Raw genomic sequence first — 19,455 nt, forward strand, 5'->3', positions numbered from 1 at the left:
TTGCCCGTGTGAAATTAGCCTAAGGAATAAGTTGAATATCCAATACAATTCATTGCATTCCATCTGTATAAAGACAAAACGTGTCAATTATTAGCGGTCTATATATATAACCTTCTAATTTCATGAGCAAACAGACCTGAACACCGCTATCAGAGAGAGCGCTTAGCTAGGCATTTTCAGAATTTCCTGCGTTCTGACGTCCTTTCATAGGAGGACTCTGCACTCTGCATTGTCAACAAGGCTATTTTCATCATTTCTTCATCATTTCACTGTACTATGTCACTGATCAACAGCCTTCATCCCCCCTACCCCTACCTCCGTCATCCAGGTCATTTTGTCAACAACATGTTGCTACAGGGATGTGCATAGGGTCAAAGATCAGAGTGACTGCCTTGAGCTCCAGACCGTATAATAGGCAGTGGCAGGGAGTCAGACACCACATCAAGAGACTCAAAGCAAGAAAACAATCTTTCAAGAGCTCTACAAAGAAATGGAGAACGGAATGGATGCCCTCCACCACTCTGGGGTCCAAATGGTCCAATACCTCCAGATGAACTACAAGAGTTCCCAAGACTGGTTCATGTTTGTCTCCTTTGCTGCTGATCTGAGAAATACCTTCTTCGTTTTCTTCCCCATCTGGTTCCACCTTTGTGAATCTGTGGGCATCAAACTCATCTGGGTGGCAGTGATCGGGGACTGGCTCAACCTTGTCTTCAAGTGGTGAGTATGTGCAAAAGTCTTGTATGATATTATGCTGGTAGCATAGTCATTAATTAATAGGAGGCACGACTGATTGGGAATTCAACTATGGTTCCTATAATTTATTAGAGCTTTACACTTTTATATAGAATTGTAGGTTCTACACCAAAGCCATGGAGCCCAACTGGTTTCTTTCCAACTCCCAGCATGCCCATCAGTATTAATCAAAATACATTTTGCTGTAAGTTTGAATCAAACCTAAGGTGCATGCTGGAAAGTGAAATTCCCTACGGTTGTCCTCCAAGCTAAAGATCAGTGTTTGTAACAGTATTTTTCCTGCCAATGGGCCATCGGTTATAGCATGCAGTAAACAACCCATAGCTGATGGAAAAATCAATGGGAATTAGGACTTAAGGCCTTCCGTGAAACAACTTTAGTTTGCAATTCCTTAAGGTATCATTCATACATTGCAGATTTGGTCAGTATTTTGCATCAATATTTGTTAGCCAAAACAAAGGGGCAATAAAATAATAAAGGGGTTTTCTGGGGCTTAAAATATTTTTATGGGCTTAAAATAGTGTACAACAAAGAAAAATGCATACTCAGCTGCTCTATTGGCTCCCATTCAGCGCTGGAGCCCCCCAGAGCGCTGCTCAGAACCCGGAAGAAGCCTCAAGTGGTCATGTGCCATATATTGTGCATGTTTCCCACTCAAGGAATCACAGGCTTCAGCAGCTACAGAAGAATCACTGCTGAAGCCTATGATTGGATGTGTGGTCACGTGCCCAAAGAGCGGCACATGGTCGCCCGGCTGACTTCTTTTTATTTTACACTATTTTAAGCCTGTACATTTTTTTAAGTCTCAGAAAACCCTTTTAAGTTTTTTTTCTCCAGATTTTCCCTTCAAAATACTGTTCCAATTGGTGCACAAGACCTAATAACTTAGTGAAAGTGCTGGAAATAGAAATTCTTCAACTATGAAATGATAATGACTGCCCTGTCTGTCAGTCTCAGTGTCTACCTAGCTCATATCTATGATCTATCATCATCTTTTATATTAATCTATTGCCTACCTACTATAGAACTGGGGACAGTCAAATATACCAACCAACCAATAATAAGTATTAATCCCTATACTCGAACTTCTTTATAAATTCTAACAGTATGTCATCAGTCAAGTTCACGCTTGTGCTTGTAGCTTCTTATTCTGTGCAAGGTATATGATCTGCTCATGTGAGCAGAAGACATTGTTGTACTAGTAGTCCCCTGTAGGATGCTGTTGATGATGAACTCCTGGTCGTTTATCAGTTATTTTTCTTCATCTCTAGGATTTTGTTTGGCCAGAGACCATACTGGTGGGTGCACGACACCGATTATTACAGCAACACGACTGCCCCCCTCATCCAGCAGTTTCCTGTAACCTGTGAGACTGGTCCAGGTAAGAAAACCTCTTATCTCAAATCTAGTCTACGGGATGTATTGTTTCCCTTAGCAAGTAGACAATACACAGGTCAATTAGTAGAAATCCAAGGAGCCCCTCCCTATACATATCCAACTACATTACACCATACAACAATGTATTGCATTTAATACATCATACTGGAACACTCTAGACACCTTCACCTATAGATTAGGATCAGGGTTGAGTCAAACACTGTGTTCGGGTCGAACTTTCCTAAAAATTTGTTTCATACAAACTCCATGCAAATGTTGTCCTTGGGTCAGGTTTGAACCTACAATACAACAGTGCTAACCATTGTGGTTCTCCCCTTGGAGAGGATCTACTTCTCAGGAAGCATGGTGGCTCAGTGTTTAGTGTTATTGGCCGAAATCTGACCAAGGATGACATCTGAATAGACTTTGTATATTCTCTCTGTGTTTGTTTTTCTGCTTTATAAATGTATGTGCCATGTAAGGTAATTGTTATAAAGAAGACCACATAAACACATGGAGAATATACTAAATTCCATGCAGATGTTGTCCTTGGCCAGACTTGAACCTTGGACCCCACAGCAAGGCATAAGCACTAATCACTGAGCTGCCCTGCGTCTTCTTCTGTCTTCCTCTACTTCTTCTCATTGCAAGGCTGAAGAAGCATGGTGGCTCAGTGGTTAGCACTGTTACTTTACAGCACTAGGGTCCCAGGTTCAAATCTGACCAAGGACAACATCTGCATAGAGTTTGAAGAAACCTACACAAATATAAATGCAGATGTTGTCCTTGCTCAGATTTGAACTTAGGACCTTAGAGGAAAAAAGAAATAGAGAAGCTGCTGTTGTAGATACAAATCCACCAGCAGGATAATTCACAGTCCCTAGTGCTACAAGGCAGCAGTGCTAACTACTTAGGCACATAGGAGGAAAATGTTTATAACACTTCAACAGTTTTATACCCCAATTTTAGGGGTATTGGTAAAGTTCTAGTTCAGTTCAAGTGAATTCAGACCGAACTAAAGTTTTAAGAAGTTTTCTCAATGCTGATCAGGAAATCTGGATCTTGTAAACTAGAATTATATCATTAAAGTAATATTCAATAAAATTGTGTCCTCACAGGGAGTCCTTCAGGTCATGCAATGGGCTCAGCCGGAGTCTACTACGTCATGGTGACATCACTGCTTACAATCATGCTGAATAGGAAGCATTCAATCACTTTTAAAAGCAGGTAAATAATATAACCAGGCAGATGACTATGATAATAAGGGATGGGTGGAATGCATTGGGAGGTGCTGCTGGCCCAGAGTTATTCCCCAACTGTGAACGGTGGAAGATGGGCTTGATGTGTGATGAAAAAAGGAGGGAAGAATACTGGTGTGTGGTGCAAGCTTCCGGTTGGGAATAGGCTCAAAGGCTTGCGAAGTATTAAAGTATACCAGCAACAGATATGCTTCAGGGCAAAAGCTCCTTCCTCAGTAATGCTGGAGGGTGCACTGCTGTGGTTGAGTGGTGATGCTTTGTTGTGCATCTGTAATAGACCGCCTTCTCTACAATTACGGGTGCACGTTTCCATTGGCAAGGTTGCACTGCACACCAATATTTTTATTTCCTTTGCTCATCAGACAGACAATTGTGCTATAACCATGATTAGCAGTAGTGTTACTTTAGTGTATTGATAGAATCTCTCTCTGTTCCAGATGTCTCCAGACTGCTTTGTGGATTGGATTCTGGGTAGTCCAGATATGTGTCTGCTTATCCCGAATATTTCTTGCAGCTCACTTTCCCCATCAAGTTGTGTGTGGAGTCATATCAGGTCAGTATTTTGGTGCACAATGGTCACTGTTCTTCAAGCTCAATAGAATACAACCCAAGCATACAGAAGTTATTGGGCAATAGACTCCTCAGTCAAAATTATGTTTAAGGGATGGTAGATAAGTTCACTTTTACCTATCTGACCATATTTGCCCCCAGAAGTGCTGAAAATGTCTGTCTGCTCATTTTTCTCCACTTTCATAGATATACAAAATAAACGGGGCACTGACTAGCCAAAATACCTTTTATGACCGCCTTTTAGATCTGTGAGGGCGCTTGTTATTGAAAAATTGTGTCAACTTGAAAATTTAAAAACTGCACTGCTAACGTTACTGCTCATTCTTATTGTAGGAATGGTGGTAGCTGAAGTTTTCGGAAACATTCGATCCATCTACAAGGCCAGTTTAAAGAAATATGTGTATACGACTCTATTTCTGTTCTCCTTTGCTTTGGGCTTCTACTTGATCCTTAAAGCAGTGGGAGTTGACCTCCTGTGGACACTGGAGAAAGCCAAGAAATGGTGTGACCGACCCGAATGGATCCACATTGACACCACTCCTTTTGCTGGACTGCTGAGAAATCTCGGTATCCTCTTTGGACTAGGCCTAGCGCTCAACTCCGAAATGTATAAGGAAAGCTGCCAAGGGAAGCTCTCCAACCAGTTTACGTTCCGTCTCTGCTGCATAGCAACTTCTCTGTTTGTTCTCCATATTTTTGACAGCTTCAAGCCACCTACAAAAGTTGAAATGCTCTTCTACCTCCTCTCCTTCTGCAAAAGTACTGCTGTTCCATTAGCTTGTGTAGGGATTGTTCCATACTGTATATCCCACATTATGAACAAGAAAGAAAAGGTTCTGTAAGAGCTGGTCAACCATTCATTGGTGTAAGATTTACACTAGACATTAGCAGGTCAATATTCCAAAATGGTTGACATCTACCATATTAAGAAAACTGCAATGAAGAAACATTTCTCTGAGTGACTATGGAGCATTGCCTGGCTTATAAGACTCCCTACACCAATTTGGGGGGCTCCACAGAAAGAAACATCATCCCCCTTACATCAGAGGCTACTCACTAGCCAACTAGTACAGTGAGGGGTGAAAACCCGAAAACAGAGGTCTGCAGATGGGTCTCTCTTCCTTATGGAGAAGACACTGGTTTGGTTTATATGATTAGTCATCTTAAAAGGCCTGTAAAAGGGTTGGACATTGAATTTTTGGGTAGCTCCTCCCAATTAGGTGGCACTAGAGAGTCAATTTTCCTTCTTCCAGCAGGAGAGCTGCTTTGCATCTATAGTTCTATGAAGGAACATGGTCAAGCTAATGAATGGACAAAGCAACATACTATACCAGAATCAAGGAAGATTTGACATTTGTGTCAAAACTTTTTTAAGAGATCTACTGGTAGGAGATCACAAAAAGACTGATGCTTTTGTACAGGGCTGATTCGGGGCCCGGATCAGCCAAGGTGGCGTCATACATGTGTTTTAAAAACCATGGAGGCAACAATTCAGTTCTATATTTAAAGAGGTTGTCCGAGTTGTAGCCTATTGGTAAAACCACTAATTTGATTCTTATGGGTTAGAGAAATATGGCTACTTACTCCAAAAATGGCACCATGCCTTTCCACAGGTTGAGTGTGGTATTGCCGAACCGCCGCTTTGACTTCAGTGGAGTTGACAGGGGTGGCGTTGTTTCTGCAAGAAGGCAGATTGGTTTTTGTAATCTTGTACAACCCCTTTAAACTTTTTGTACACTCATACATTCTTAATATCTAAGAATGATGGACGGATCTACTGGTGACAGGTCAAATGGTTAGGAAAAACGACTGCCTGCCTCCAGGTGCTAAGTACCCATCCAGTATTAACATACCATGGCTATTCCAAAATAATCATTTTTCTGTTGTTGCATATGAAGATCAAAAGGTGGTAATGTCTCATTTTTACTGGATGTTTCAGATTGTTAAATTTATTATAATAAATATTGTTTTTGTAAAAGAAGAGTTTATTCACTTTATTACACTGTATATTTTAGTATCATGTGAATGCGGCGGTACGATAGAGACTGGGATAGATAATGTAAAGGTACCTTCACACTGCTGATAGAGGCCCGAATAATGAGCTTTTATGACCAACTGTTGGCCCGTGTACACAGAGCCTCCAATAGAGCACTAAGTGAGAATTCACTCAGTAGTCGTCAGTTAGTCAGTTGCAGTTCACTTAAATGAAACGACTAGTGAGCGACTTTTCTCTCATTCGGTCAAAATAGGAGTCACTCAATTTTTGACGACTGCCTGTTTGTAGAGCATGAAAATGTATGGTTGGAAGAGATTTTTGGCTCGTTCCTCCTCCATTCTCTGACAGACTATCGTTCTTGAGTGATAGCAGGGAGCAACAGCTAAAGGTAGCTTTAGATAGATTATATAAACACATAAGAAAACTCCCCCTCCCTACCCCAGGCATAAATAAGATATCATTGGATAGATTACAGTGATTAGGACAGATAATTAGATTTGATTAGATAGGCATGTAATGCCCCTTTTAAGCCCCATTTACATGCAAAGATGATCGCTCAAAAGATAGTTTGACAGTTTGAGCAATCATTTTGCATAAGCTGCTAATGGGCACTAATTCCCTTTAGTAGTTTATTAGCTTCATTTGCATGTAAATGAAGCTCCCTTCACTGTATGCAGATAACAGCAGTTGGTCTGTTATCTGCATACAGACCCTTTGTTCTGCCATGGGACTGCAGCTGAAAACAATGTTATAAGCGCTTCCATGGAGAACTTAGCGTGCGGTCCCTGCTATCAAGAACAATGGATTTTATGCTCACATAAAATCCATTGCTCGGCCAAAAAGCAAACGATGGGACCATTAACACTGCATGATTATCACTCAAAAGCCATAGTTTGAACAAATTTTGAGTGATATTCGTTGCGTGTAAATCAGCCGAGGATATGAAGATTCTCACTTACCCGATGGAACAAGCTGGTGACGTCATCACCAATTCGTCTGTACTCGGGCTGCCCATTTAGACTACATGATTCTTGTTGAGAACCATGCAGTCGTCAGGCACTTATCGTTCAGTGTTTCACATTCCTATGTGAACGATCAGTGTTTAAATGACACAATAAGTGCCCGATCCGGCACTAGTATTTATGCCAGCTGAAACTGAATGACGAGCGAGAACCTCACGATTCTCGTTCACTGTTTAGACGTTTTTCCGTGCTTGAACGGATTTTCTGAACGATAATTGTTCCATTTAAATGGGGCTTAGGGAAGCTCTGTTCCCCATACCCCGGCATGGATAGCACAGCATACGATAGAGTGATGAGATAGATTAGATAGACAGACTGACAGATTATATTAGACAGGCGAGTAAAAGACTTTAAGGGATATTCCCATTCACAGAATATGTCATGAAAGTCTGATGTGTGCAAGTCCCATCTCTGTGACTCACACATCTATCCTGTTCTGGCCCTCACTGGCTTCGCCAATCTGAATTTGGTATGTGATAGCCAGGGGTGGTCGGGAGGGTGGAAATGGCCAAGCACACTGCATTACGTTATTTCCGTAACTCCCATAGGATTGAATGGAAGTTACACAAATAGTACAGTGAGCTAAGCTTGCTTTCCTAAGGAGCTGCAAAAACAGCGCAGCTCATTGTATCAAGATTTTTGTTAACATGCATTGACTTCTATGGGAGTTATGGAAGCAGTATAGCTCAGCTGAGCTCAGCTGTTTCTATTAGTCTGGCCACCTCATATTCAGCGCTATCTCAATGGGAATAGCCCTTGAAGATAGATATGCATAGATTAGATTAGTTAAGATAGATAAGCACTTAAAGGTGTTGTCCAATTGCATACTATTTCTGGTCTGTCAGCAGGATAGGCCATCAATAGTAGATCAACAGAGGTCTACCCTTGGGATCCCCACTGATCAGACGTTCTGTGGGTCAGTGTGCTTGTGTATTGAGCAGATTTCCGCAGGAAGCAGACAGCTCTGTGGCCAAGCTTGGTAATACATGTTAAGTTTCCAAGCTTGGTAATACATGTAAAGTTTCCATTGAAGTGAATGAGACCTTTGCTTGTAATACCAAGCATAGCCACTGCAGTAAGAACGGAGCTGTCTGCTTCCTGAAGAAATAAGCATAATGCAAGTAAGCATTAGCCTAGTCAACAGCTGAACAATAGAGATCTTTGGTGGCATACCTCTGCTGATCTACTATTGATAGCCTATCCTGTGGATAGGCCATATAAGGCTTCCAGGTGGACAACCCCTTTAAGAAAACTCCCTCCTCCCCATCCCAGGCATGGAGAGGGAAAACAGTTCTCAATACTAGTCAATGATTTCTTTATTAACTAAGAGCTGGGACATGTTTTGTTTGATTGCGCTGTCCTCCAGCTTCTTGGAACTAGCATTTGGCACATTTGCAGCCGTGGTGAAAGTTATTAAAGTAACAACATGTTTATGCGTAAAAGCACACAAGAAAAAGATTACTGCCATGTGTCATGTAGGACATTTTGCTTTCATTTAATATGTCCCTGAAACATCCTCACCTAGTGTGTGCCCAGAGATCTCTCACCTGTCACCTACTTTCTTAGAAAGTAGATAACACAGTCATGAAAAACATTTGTCAAGGCAACAAAAAAACAGCTGTATGGGGCCAAAATCCATTACAGAAGGGACTGCAGTTCTACACCTCAAGGGAAAATCTTCAGTAGATTGTATTAGTGTTTGTGACCAGAAAAATCAGAGCAGGACATATACATAGTACTTTGGGGGTTGTCCTCTTTAAACAATACGCTTTGTTAGAATCATCTCACGAAAAAAAACCTGATCACAGGGATTTATACAGCAAAGATCCCCAGCGATCACTGTAATCAGTGGAGGAACCTGGCAATAAGTGTTCAATTTCCCTGCAGCACCACCACAGGACAAATTAGGCATTACATGGTGCCTATTAAAATCAATAGCCTGTTTGTGTATTACACACAAAGGCCAGGTCCTCCAGAGCCAGAGAAGATTACTGGAACCATTCTCCTCTCTAGCAAATTGTTGGAGATCCCAAATTAGGGGTCCTCTCTATTAAACCAGAATAGGTAAAAGAATGATGTTTGCAATACAAGGATCGAATTAGCAATGTGTCCAGAATCAAGTGGGACAGTCCTGGATTTTGAGTACTGTCCTGGGAGCCATGCTGAAAGTCCTTATTTCAGCTGCATCTGTGAGCAATGATGAAGGGAGCCATCAGCTCTGTGCTTCACCACTCACCCCTCCAGTCCTGCTGCTGGTGACTTGGTGCAAGCAGGCGTGATACAGTGATGTAATGGTGTCTATTGCATTGAGTCACAGATAGCACAGTCACAGACCAGAGGAAACCTACTGAGTGATCTCCGTGGGAGTAGGACTAGGTGTTTTATTTTAAGAGCAAGGCACTCAATGGGTGCATCACAGTGTGGGGGGGGGGGGGGGGGGTACCAACAGAGTACTTTTTAAGCGTGGGTAAGCTATGGAGGAGTCTTTACTGCGTAGGGGTATCACTACTATGAGGCGGCACTGAGAAGGAATTTTAGTATATGGGGGCATGTTTTCTGCATTGGGGCCATAACGAAGAATCTTTTATGTGGGGCTTCACTGGGGACACCTTCACTGTGTGGATGATCACTACTAGGAGAGGACACTTATGCCCCATTTGCACACGATTATCACTGAAAATGTGTTCAAACAATGGCTTTTGAGCGATGATCGTTGTGTGTAAACGCTTCCATCTTTCAATCTTCGACTGAACAATGATTTTTAGGTGAGCTTAAAATTCATCGTTCAGCCGCAGAGATAGCAGGGACCAAACGCTGTGCTCTGCACGGGAGTCGGCGATTACATTGTATTCAGCTGACAGCCCGTGGCAGCCCATGCAAAGACAAAGCAGTGCAAAGTCCAGACCATATGCTGGGGTTGGCAAACAGCTGCTAGAGCCTCATTTACACACAAATTCAGGTCATAAACTGCTAATGAACATTAGTGTCCATTAGCAGTTTATGCAAAAGGATCGCTAAAACTGTCAATCTTTCAATTGTTTGAAAGATTGTCTTTGTGTGTAAATGGGCCTTAAGGAGCATCATACTGTGTAGAGAGGCATTACTAGGCCCACTTTTTCTTTGTGGGACACAAAGGAGAAATCTTTACTGTATGGGGGCATCACTGGAGGCACCATACTGTGTGGGGAGCACTAAGTGGGCACTTAGAAGGCACACTTACAGTGTGGGGGGGACTATTACATTGTGCCACACAACGAGGGCACTATGAAAGTGTGGGGCACAAATGGGACTGGGTGCGGTTTAAGGCATGGCTAAAAAAAAACGAAACAAAAACTAACTATAGTGCTCCAGTTAGTAACATACAAGTTATTATACCAGTCAGTGACTCATATGTTACTAACTGGAACACTATAGGTCAATAGAGATAGTCAAATGATCGCCACCAGTAGCATTTGTCACAGGTGGCCAATCCCCCAACCACAAATGGAGTATTACACTTAATGCCGCCTCTATCCGTTGGTTTCTCTTTGTGAGACAGACTATAATTACCTGTTATTTATAACCTTGGAAAAATTCTTTCCTGGGTGACTAAGCCGAAAATCAATTTATTGTTCCCGAGCAGCCATTTCAATTTTTGGTAGTCTTCTTCAATTAGATCACTATTTTACACCTTTCTCTGGTTGTAAGACCCTCCATAGACATTTACATACATGTGTGTAACTAGAAGCAGCTGTGTACTCTATCTGCTCAACCTGGACCCATCCAGAGTGACGATCACAGTATTTGGTTACATTATTCTAGATTTCTTCTTCTTCATCTTGGCTGGACATGATTGGCGCTGCATGCCAAGAACTAAGTAAGAAATAGTCTTCCAGTAAATTGAATACTTAAAGAGCCAAAACAGAATTGGCTTGTACATGTACCGCCGGGTTTGGCTTCAACAGATACTGTGACTAACGCAAGATCAATTCAATATATTTCAAGGGACCATGTTGGCTTTGCCAAACAATACAGTTTGGACATTGATATTTCTGGCTGTGTCACTGTGACCCTCCAGGGGACGTTGCAGTTCACACATTTACAGCATCATAAAGAAGAAAAATTAAAGGAGAATTAAACTTGTTCTTACTTTTGTCTCATCAGAGACAACCCACTTATCACTGCTGTGTGCAGCTGGTCAGCAGAGGCCCCACTCCTGACATCCCCACCAAACATCAAATTTTCCCGAGGGAAGCTTTGGCCAGGTATTCTTTTCCAGCTGCAAGGGAAATGAAGTATTTCATGGTAGCCATTCCGATGAGGGAGGCTTGAGTTGACCAGAGCAGGAGTCACTGTCATACAGCGAATTACCATCCTGGATCATAGCAGGGAGACAGGGTCATATAGACAGGGGTGGTCTTCCAGAGACAGCCCCTTAAAAGTGGTTGGACCAAGAAAGACTCATCACCTATCCTGTGGATAGGTGATAAACGTCTGACTGGTGGGGGTCTCGCCACCGAGACTACTACTGATCCGAGTCCCGTGCCCCCCTCTTCTTCTCACTGTAATGTTGCTTCTTCCAACCGCAGTGACATCATATTAAGTGGAGCACTGGTCACACATGCACAGCCACCTCTCCATTTATTTTAATGGAGGGTAAAAGCCGAATAAAAAACGCTTAGCTATCTCAGCCAGCCCCATTGAAATGAATGGAACAGAATTGCACATGCGCAGCCATAGGTATATTCGAGTCTCCTCCTCACTGTGGGGGTTGGGGGGTGCACCAAGCCCACAGTGAGGAGGATCTGGAAAATGGAACCCCCCCTCCTCAGGATCATGAGGGTCTCAGAGGTGAGACCCCATCAGACAGACTTTTATCACCTATTGTACGGAGAAGTCATAAAAGTCTTGATACAATCCCTTTAAGTAAATTGGACTCACGCACAAGAGCAGCCATAGATTGTGCACAAAAACAGTGCAGTTTGGAAAAAAAGCAGACCCTTACCTTGAATCTTGGACAACCCCTCTAAATAGTTCTGCAAAGATTCCAGAAAAACTGCAATGTCTACAAGTAGAAAGCTGATAAGAGATCTTTCCACACGGACTCAAAGTACTGCCAAGAAAATCTACAATGCACTGACTAGGAGGGGGTACATAATTATGCATTCACTTATTTCAAGTTTGATAATTGGAAAGACTATAAATCACTTGCAGAAATGCGTTTGCACTTTCAACAAGCTTTTTCCTGTTGACCAGTGTTAAACTCCAGTTTCACCACTTATGTATCTTTTCTACGAGCCGATTACGGTGCAGAGGAAAGTTCGCACAAACACTTGTTTCCGACAATTCTCCCATGTAAACTGCCCACGCGGCTCAAACAACAAAGTAGTAGGCAAGCAGGATCTGTTTAACACAGCAATGGTGCATATACACTCTTTGCCAAGAAAATATCCAACCCTTTGAAGGAGTTGTTGCTTTGCCGCTAAACTCAGCATGCAGTTACATCTCAGGCAGATATACAAATGATTAGAGCGGTGGCGTAATTAGATGAACGGTCTTGCCACCTCAGGTCCTAAAAGTGGTTCCACTCTTAGCCTATAAAAGGCTCTCGGAGGCTCCTTGTGTGTAGTGATCTCTTCTTCCGCTTGTGTAGAGCTTGTTGACCACTAGACGCCTCTACGATGCAGAGAAGAGATTTCACCCTGTTACCAGAGTTTGAAAGGGACGCGTTATTGGGATGTGAGAAGCTAGATGGTCAGATTGACAAATTGCCAGCTGCCTGTGCTGTGATGTTTGAGGGCATACACACATGGCAAGCGTGCTCAGGATGTCCTCGACAGACCACTAGTAGAGAGGATGGTCTGACCATCCAACAACCATGTGCAGCTCCATCTATTTTGTTGACCACCATCCAGAGACAGATGGCACCATCATTACAGGTCTCCGTGTCCGTCAAAACCATTACCAGGCACTAGGCTGAAGGCCATTTGGCCTCACAGCACCCATTACTTGTATTGCCTTTAACACCCACCCAAAGTATCTTCCGTTTGCAGTGGTTTCATAAACAATAAAACTGGTCTGCTATGGAGTGGAACTGAGTTGTCTTCAGCAACAAATGCAGGTTTAGTTTGGGCTGGATGATGGCCGTGTTCATGTCTGGAGACCTAAGGGTGAGCGCCTCAATCCTGCCTTTGCTGTGGAGTGGCACACTGCCCCCCCTACTGGTGTGATGGTCTGGGGGTCATCGAATACGACAGTCGCTCAACCTTAGCAGTGGTACAAGGGGCAGTAACATCTTAGCGATATGTTCAGGACATCCTGCAGTCACATGTGTTCCTCTCATGGCGGGACTTCCAAGAGGCATTCTCCAGCAGGGTAATGCTCAGCCGCACACACAAGGGGGTCACAGGAATGCCTCAACATCCAGGTTGCCAGATTTATCACCAAGAGAACATTTATGGGACAGGAGATCTATTTTAGCACAAGCTCACTTTTAAGAGAGGGGAATTTGGTGAGTGCTGTTACATTATACTTCTATTACTGAACTGTAGGTACGAAAGAAGCTGTGGATTCAAATTCTCCCAAACAAATAGGGAATCTCCCCTTTAAGGAGGACCTGTTGCCTCTGCTGACATGTCTGTTGTAGTATATACTAGTATTTCCAGTAAAATAAAAATTTTACTGGAGCATTTTGCCTTAGAACTCTACATTGTGCTCTTCCTCCATTATTCTTCCTAGAAATTTATGGATAAATTGACAACTGGGTGTTGACAAAAGTCCAAGAGCACGATTATGGGACCACCTAGGATGCAAACCTTGACAATTCTAGAAGCTCAGTTACAGCAAATGTTAAGTGATATGCATCAGGATACCATACGGAACCTGTATGTCTCCATGCCTGCCCGTATCACATCTTGTACCAAAGCTAAAGGTGGCCTAACAGGGTACTAGGACCTCTATGCCCGCACGTATTGTATTTTGTATTCAAGGTAGAGCGGGCCCAACAGGGTACTAGAGCCTTCATGCCCACCCGTATCAAATCTTGTATCCAAGCTAAAGGTGGCCTAACAGGGTACTAGAACCTCCATGCCCGCACATATTGCATCTTGTATCTACAGGTGGCCCAACAGGGTACTAGAGCCTTCGTGCCCACCTGTATCACATCTTGTATCGAAGCTAGAGGCGGCTCAACAGAGTACTAGAGCCTCTATGCCCGCACGCATTGGATCTTGTATCCAAGCAAGAGGTGGCCCGACAGAGTACTAGAGCCTCCATACCCACACATATTGTATCTTGTATCCAGGCTAGAGGCGGTGCAAAAGGGTACGAGAGCCTCCATGCCCACCTGTATCACATCTTGTATTCAAGCTAGAGGCGGTACAACAGGGTAATAGAGCTTTCATGCCCACCTGCATCACATTTTGTATCCAAGCTAGAGGCAGTACAACAGAGTACTAGAGCCTCCATGCCCACCTGTATCACATCTTGTATCCAAGCTAGAGGCAGCCCAACAGGGTACTAGAGCCTCCATGCCCACCTGTATGACATCTTGTATCCAAGCTAGAGGCGGTACAACAGGGTACCAGAGCCTCCATGCCCGCCTGTATCACATCTTGTATCCAAGCTAGAGGCAGCCCAACAGAGTACTAGAGCCAACCTTCAAGGGGTCAGTTTCCACAATAAATATTGTAATCACTTACTTATATCAACATTACAATCACACACAAAGTTTAATTCAATTCTGACAACTTCTTCAAGGTGCTTGATATTTTTGTGACAATGTGTGTGTGTGTATGTATGTATATATATATATATATATACATACACACACACACACACACACACACACACACACACACATATATCACACACATTATATACACCCACACACACACACATATTAGTAAATGTAATGTATATATAAGAGTATGCATCCCCTATCATTTTTCTAATTAAAACCAGACTTTAAAACATTTTCCATTTTTTTAATCAGTTTTTATTTTCTGATTGTAGATGCTTTTTATTCTGCTTTCTGTATGTAATTATGGCAGCGGCCATCCTGCCTGAGCCGCACTGAACAGAATTTCATTTAATTAATCTACTGATATTTTATTGCATTGGCCAAATAATAGTTGTACAGAGAAACATACATCAAATCATTGTTTACCCCAACAGACAACTTCTAGTTGAGTTTAATAGACATATTACCAAAATTCGTGGGGATTAGAAACAACACCAATTTTTGTCATAGGTAGTCTCCGGTATTGCAGTTGATCTTCATCTGAGTGAATAGGAATGAGCTGCAATACCAGACACATCCCAACATCAATGGTGGCGCTGTATTCTTGAAGAAAAAGAAAAAAGGATTGGCACGCAATTATTTTCTCATGCTGTACAATCCTTTAAATACATAAATTAACTATGTTAAATACACCATCACACACCTCCTATGGACGGTGCAGTCACAACTTAAATGGTAGATTTTACACTGTGTATTCCTCCTGGCATGTATATAGCCATCAGTATGCTCAACACTGCATTCAACTGCTGGATGGATTGTGCAAGGTACTTAATTTATTCTGACCCTTAAACCTCAGTAGAACCAGCAGAGAGGACTATAAATCAGGTCGATTTCTTAAATACAACTTGTGGGACAATTATATAACCTCCTATTATGATGTGTTTATACATGACCAAGTGCTACAAAGTAGTCTTTGATGGTGGTCCTGAATGCCTGAAGGTTGTCTCGCCAAAAGAAATGATCCTTTATTCACAGGATAGGAGATAACTAGCAGATCATGGCGGTCCAACTGCCGATACCATGCCAATCACTAAAATGAGGGTCCTGAAGAAGTCCGCTATCTCCAGTTGTCCACTGAAATTAATTGAGTGGCACTGCATATGCTTCACCGGCCCACCATTTATATGGAGACCACCAGCACCCCCGTTCTTGAGCTCGGCTGGGGTACCAGCAATCAGACACTTGCTGATCCGCTACTTGCCCTCCATCCTGTGGATTAACAATAACTTCTTTTGGTGGGTCAACTATTTTACTATTTGCATTAGCAGCGAACCCTGGTGGTGAATGATGTTTTTCTGCATAGGAAGACACAGACAGCTTCTTCATTCTTCTTTAAGTGCAGACCCATTTATGACTTCCTGAAGAAGACTCTCCACATCTCCCCTCTGACTCATCTTGTTGGCTTTGCCTTGAAAACGACCCTTCTTTCCAGCTCCTTTCCCATCTAGAATCTTAGCAGCTCTGCAATGACAAAAACAAAAATAGGATATCATATCAAGGCTTCATTTATTCATGTTCCCCCATTTACTGCCTAACTATTCACCAAAGTTCAAGTCCTTGCTTAGCAACAGGCATTATAGTATGCCGGTGGCACTGTTGAGTCTCCATGCCCGGCCAAGACGGAACATGCCATTGGAATAAACGTAGAAGGACTGGAGGATGGCGGCACAAGTTGATACGATTTCACAGGCAGAGATAGAAAATCAAAAAAATATTGGATGTTTTTGCCTACCTGATGGATATCTATTTTAACACAAGCTCAATTTTAAGAAAGGGACATTTGGTGAATGTTGTTACATTATAGGTTTTATTATTTTATTTTAGAGACGAGCGGGGAGATACTCGGCTAAGGCACTACTCGCTCGAGTAATGTGCCTTAGCGAGTATACTCGCTCATCTCTATATACTAGTATTGCCAGTGAAATAACAATTCTGGAGCATTTCGTCTTAGAACTCTACATTGTGCTCTTCCTCCATTATTCCTCCTAGAAATTTATGGATAAATTGACAACTGGGTGTTACCAATCCTCTTGTCAAATCTTAGCAAATTCTGTTAGTCTGAGTAAACAGACAGCTCCGTCCCTAGCCTGATTCCCTGTTGTGAATGTGCATTCATTGCCTTTCCACTGAACTATTATAGAGGGCTGTATGACAGAATCGAGGGGTGGTGGAGGAGATCAGGAAGACAGAGAGAAGAGAAAGCTACTATTACAGAGGGCTGTAATTCACTCTGTATGAATTTTCTACTCTTATCAGCAGTGAGGGGTAACGGGACCAGCAGCAACCCAGAGAGAGGATGAGATAGAGGAGGACAGCTGTGTAGTATTGAGTGGGAGTGGTTATGCTACACAGCCTCTGAAAGAGGCTAAGCTGAGATTGTGCAGGTTCATGAGAAAGACCAGCCGATTACTGCTGGGAACATCCCAGAGCCAGAAACCTGAATTTAGGAGATCCTGCAAACCAAGTATGAGAATTTCTAAATGAATGAGAAGGAAAAGTCAATGCAAAAAAAAGATAACTGCAGCATTTTTTTCTGCAGGGACGTAGAAAGATATGTGATTTTCCATGCACTAAGATGGCCGGCTCTCCAATTTGGCCACATGTACTGGCAATAAAAGTTTACATCACTGGTTGTGCTGCCTCCTAACTGACCAGGGATGACTATGATCACAGACCTGGTTATGCAAGTCCTTGATAGCAATGACTACAAGGGAGTAGTAAAGAGATGAAACAACTGGGATTTATGTGCAATAAAGTGTGTAATAAAATATTTTATGCTTTATATATCACAGCACAGAATCACCGTTATCACGGTTGCCCATAAAATCTTGCAGTTTTCTAAGTAATACCAGCTTGCTCCTGTCGCTAGATAAAAGGCATTTATACGGGCATAATAATACACACTAAACAAAAGGCTTAGAAATGGGGAGGACAAAAAGTATTGGACTCTCTGGTCCTAGGATGGGCAGGGTGTTTTGGCATGCAAGAGGTCTCCACGCTGAATTACTCCCTCAACTCTATTTGAACCCCAATCACAAAACCTCAAGAACTCTCAACATGAAGACATACCTTGGTCCTACTTGGTCAATAATTCCAGGGGGACCGGCAAGGAGAAATAACCCTGATGTCTTTTCGTCTCCAACAGTTAAGAAGACAATGGTGTCCTGTAACATATGAGATTAAACATCAGAACTTTACATAATACATTTCTTAATGCGTGCAAAGCCAAAAACCAAGAAGGTAGATGGATAATCCACTCCATCATCAGTGAGATAATACCCCTAAGACTATACAAACATAGTCGCATCTTACAGGGATGGTCCAACTGAAAAGCTGGACTTGGGTGGAATTGATATTGTTTTCTCAGCCCAATAACAGAGGCCTTGATTCAGATCATTGAAGGTCTCTTCTGCCATATGGTGCCCCAGCAACCCATCTTCCTCAATAAAAGCAAACACATGAGAAGAGATATCAGAGATCATTCTGCAAACTGTATAAGGCTATGTTCCCATCTACATTGGGGGGGGGGGGGGCATTTTCATGCTCTGTTACGCAAGTAGGAAAGGAGAATAAACTGGTCAAACTGATCCATTTTATGACAGGGGCAGAATGGACCCCAATTGACTATAACGGGGTCTGTTTGGTTTCTATTCGGGTGTCCTGCATTGTACTGGACAAGAAAAATCCTGCATGGCGGACTTATTCGTCCCGGCATCCAAGACGGAGACCCGAAACACAGATGTGAACATAGTCTAAGTAGACTCCACCTTGTCCAGTGATCCAAACCATGAACAATCACTTTATTATAGACCCCAACCCTTTCATGATTGGAGCTTCCATATAGGACAACGTGACCATGAAGTGCAGCATAAAATGTGACAAGTTTTCTTTGAATCAGCTTCAATATGAATCCACATTAGAACGCAAAAATGAAGCTATCTGAGTGGCTTCCACCGAGATCTGGTCATCGGTGCTGGACTAACTGGGACCAGGATTTCATACACCGCCAACTTTGTGAGCAAACAAAAAGACGAGACTCCAGGGGGTAAACAGTGCAAAAACTGGATTACTGAGAAGTGTAAAAACCATCACCTGGTTAGATGAATCCAGATTTCTTTTACACCATTATGATGGGTGGGTCAGAATTTGTCGTAAGCAGCATTAATAAATGAACCCTTCCTGCTAAGTGTGAACAGTTCAGGCTGGTGGAGGTGGAGTAGTGGTACAAGGAGGGCTTCCTTGGCACAACCTGGGTCCTCTGATACCTGTGTGCAGATGCCATGAGGAACTGTTGTGGTTCTAGAGGCCAAAGGAAGTCCAACCTGCACCACTAGATGGGTGCTTCTAATAAAGTAGCCATTCAGATGGCAAAAGAGAACAAGCCAAAATGTTGGGCACCAGTCACTAAGTGACATTGATCACCTGGCTCCTGAAAGCGTGACATCAAATGCACCAATTAGCAATTTCAACAGCCGGTAACAGAATAGTTTCAATACTTTTATACTACAGCCAATTATTACTCCAAAAGTCCACCTTGTTAACTATTTAAACATCCGTACTGCTGCATAATTGGGTAGATTTAAAGGGGTTTTCTAGCACTGAACTACTGATGACCTATTTTCAGGATAGATCATTAATAGTTGACTGGCAGGGCCACTTGGGATTTTCGCTGATCAACTGATTGAAGAGACCTCT

At 42.6% G+C, this 19,455-nt stretch overlaps 2 protein-coding genes across 4 annotated transcripts in view; one reads left to right on the top strand and one right to left on the bottom strand.

Moving 5' to 3' along the window:
• The first annotated feature begins 361 nt into the window (after positions 1-361).
• LOC136587928 (glucose-6-phosphatase catalytic subunit 1-like) lies at positions 362-5,943 on the top strand. The gene is made up of 5 exons (XM_066586763.1): positions 362-720; positions 2,028-2,137; positions 3,252-3,360; positions 3,830-3,945; positions 4,296-5,943. Exons 1-5 carry the CDS (start codon positions 491-493, stop codon positions 4,802-4,804), a joined length of 1,074 nt encoding a protein of 357 aa, XP_066442860.1. The 5' UTR covers positions 362-490; the 3' UTR covers positions 4,805-5,943.
• Positions 5,944-14,932: 8,989 nt separating this feature from the next.
• The window catches only part of AARSD1 (alanyl-tRNA synthetase domain containing 1), a 28,399-nt gene continuing 23,876 nt past the window's right edge, over positions 14,933-19,455 (bottom strand). For all 3 annotated transcript variants that reach the window (XM_066586307.1, XM_066586308.1, XM_066586306.1), the window contains exons 12-13: positions 17,830-17,924; positions 14,933-16,221 (exon numbers count right to left, since the gene is read on the bottom strand). In XM_066586307.1, the coding sequence (XP_066442404.1) occupies positions 16,083-16,221; positions 17,830-17,924 (234 nt within the window). In that variant the 3' untranslated portion in view covers positions 14,933-16,082. The remainder of the gene's footprint in view (positions 16,222-17,829; positions 17,925-19,455) is intronic.

This window comes from Eleutherodactylus coqui, chromosome 13 (assembly GCF_035609145.1).
Source record: "Eleutherodactylus coqui strain aEleCoq1 chromosome 13, aEleCoq1.hap1, whole genome shotgun sequence".
NCBI lineage: Eukaryota > Metazoa > Chordata > Amphibia > Anura > Eleutherodactylidae > Eleutherodactylus > Eleutherodactylus coqui.

Bases quoted from the DNA above. Each gene is read 5' to 3' on its own strand.
- LOC136587928 (XM_066586763.1), top strand. From the start codon at position 491: ATGGAGAACGGAATGGATGCCCTCCACCACTCTGGGGTCCAAATGGTC. The intron at 3,361-3,829 runs GTAAATAATATA...TCTCTGTTCCAG, and splicing joins TCAATCACTTTTAAAAGCAG to ATGTCTCCAGACTGCTTTGT. The intron at 3,946-4,295 runs GTCAGTATTTTG...TTCTTATTGTAG, and splicing joins TGTGTGTGGAGTCATATCAG to GAATGGTGGTAGCTGAAGTT.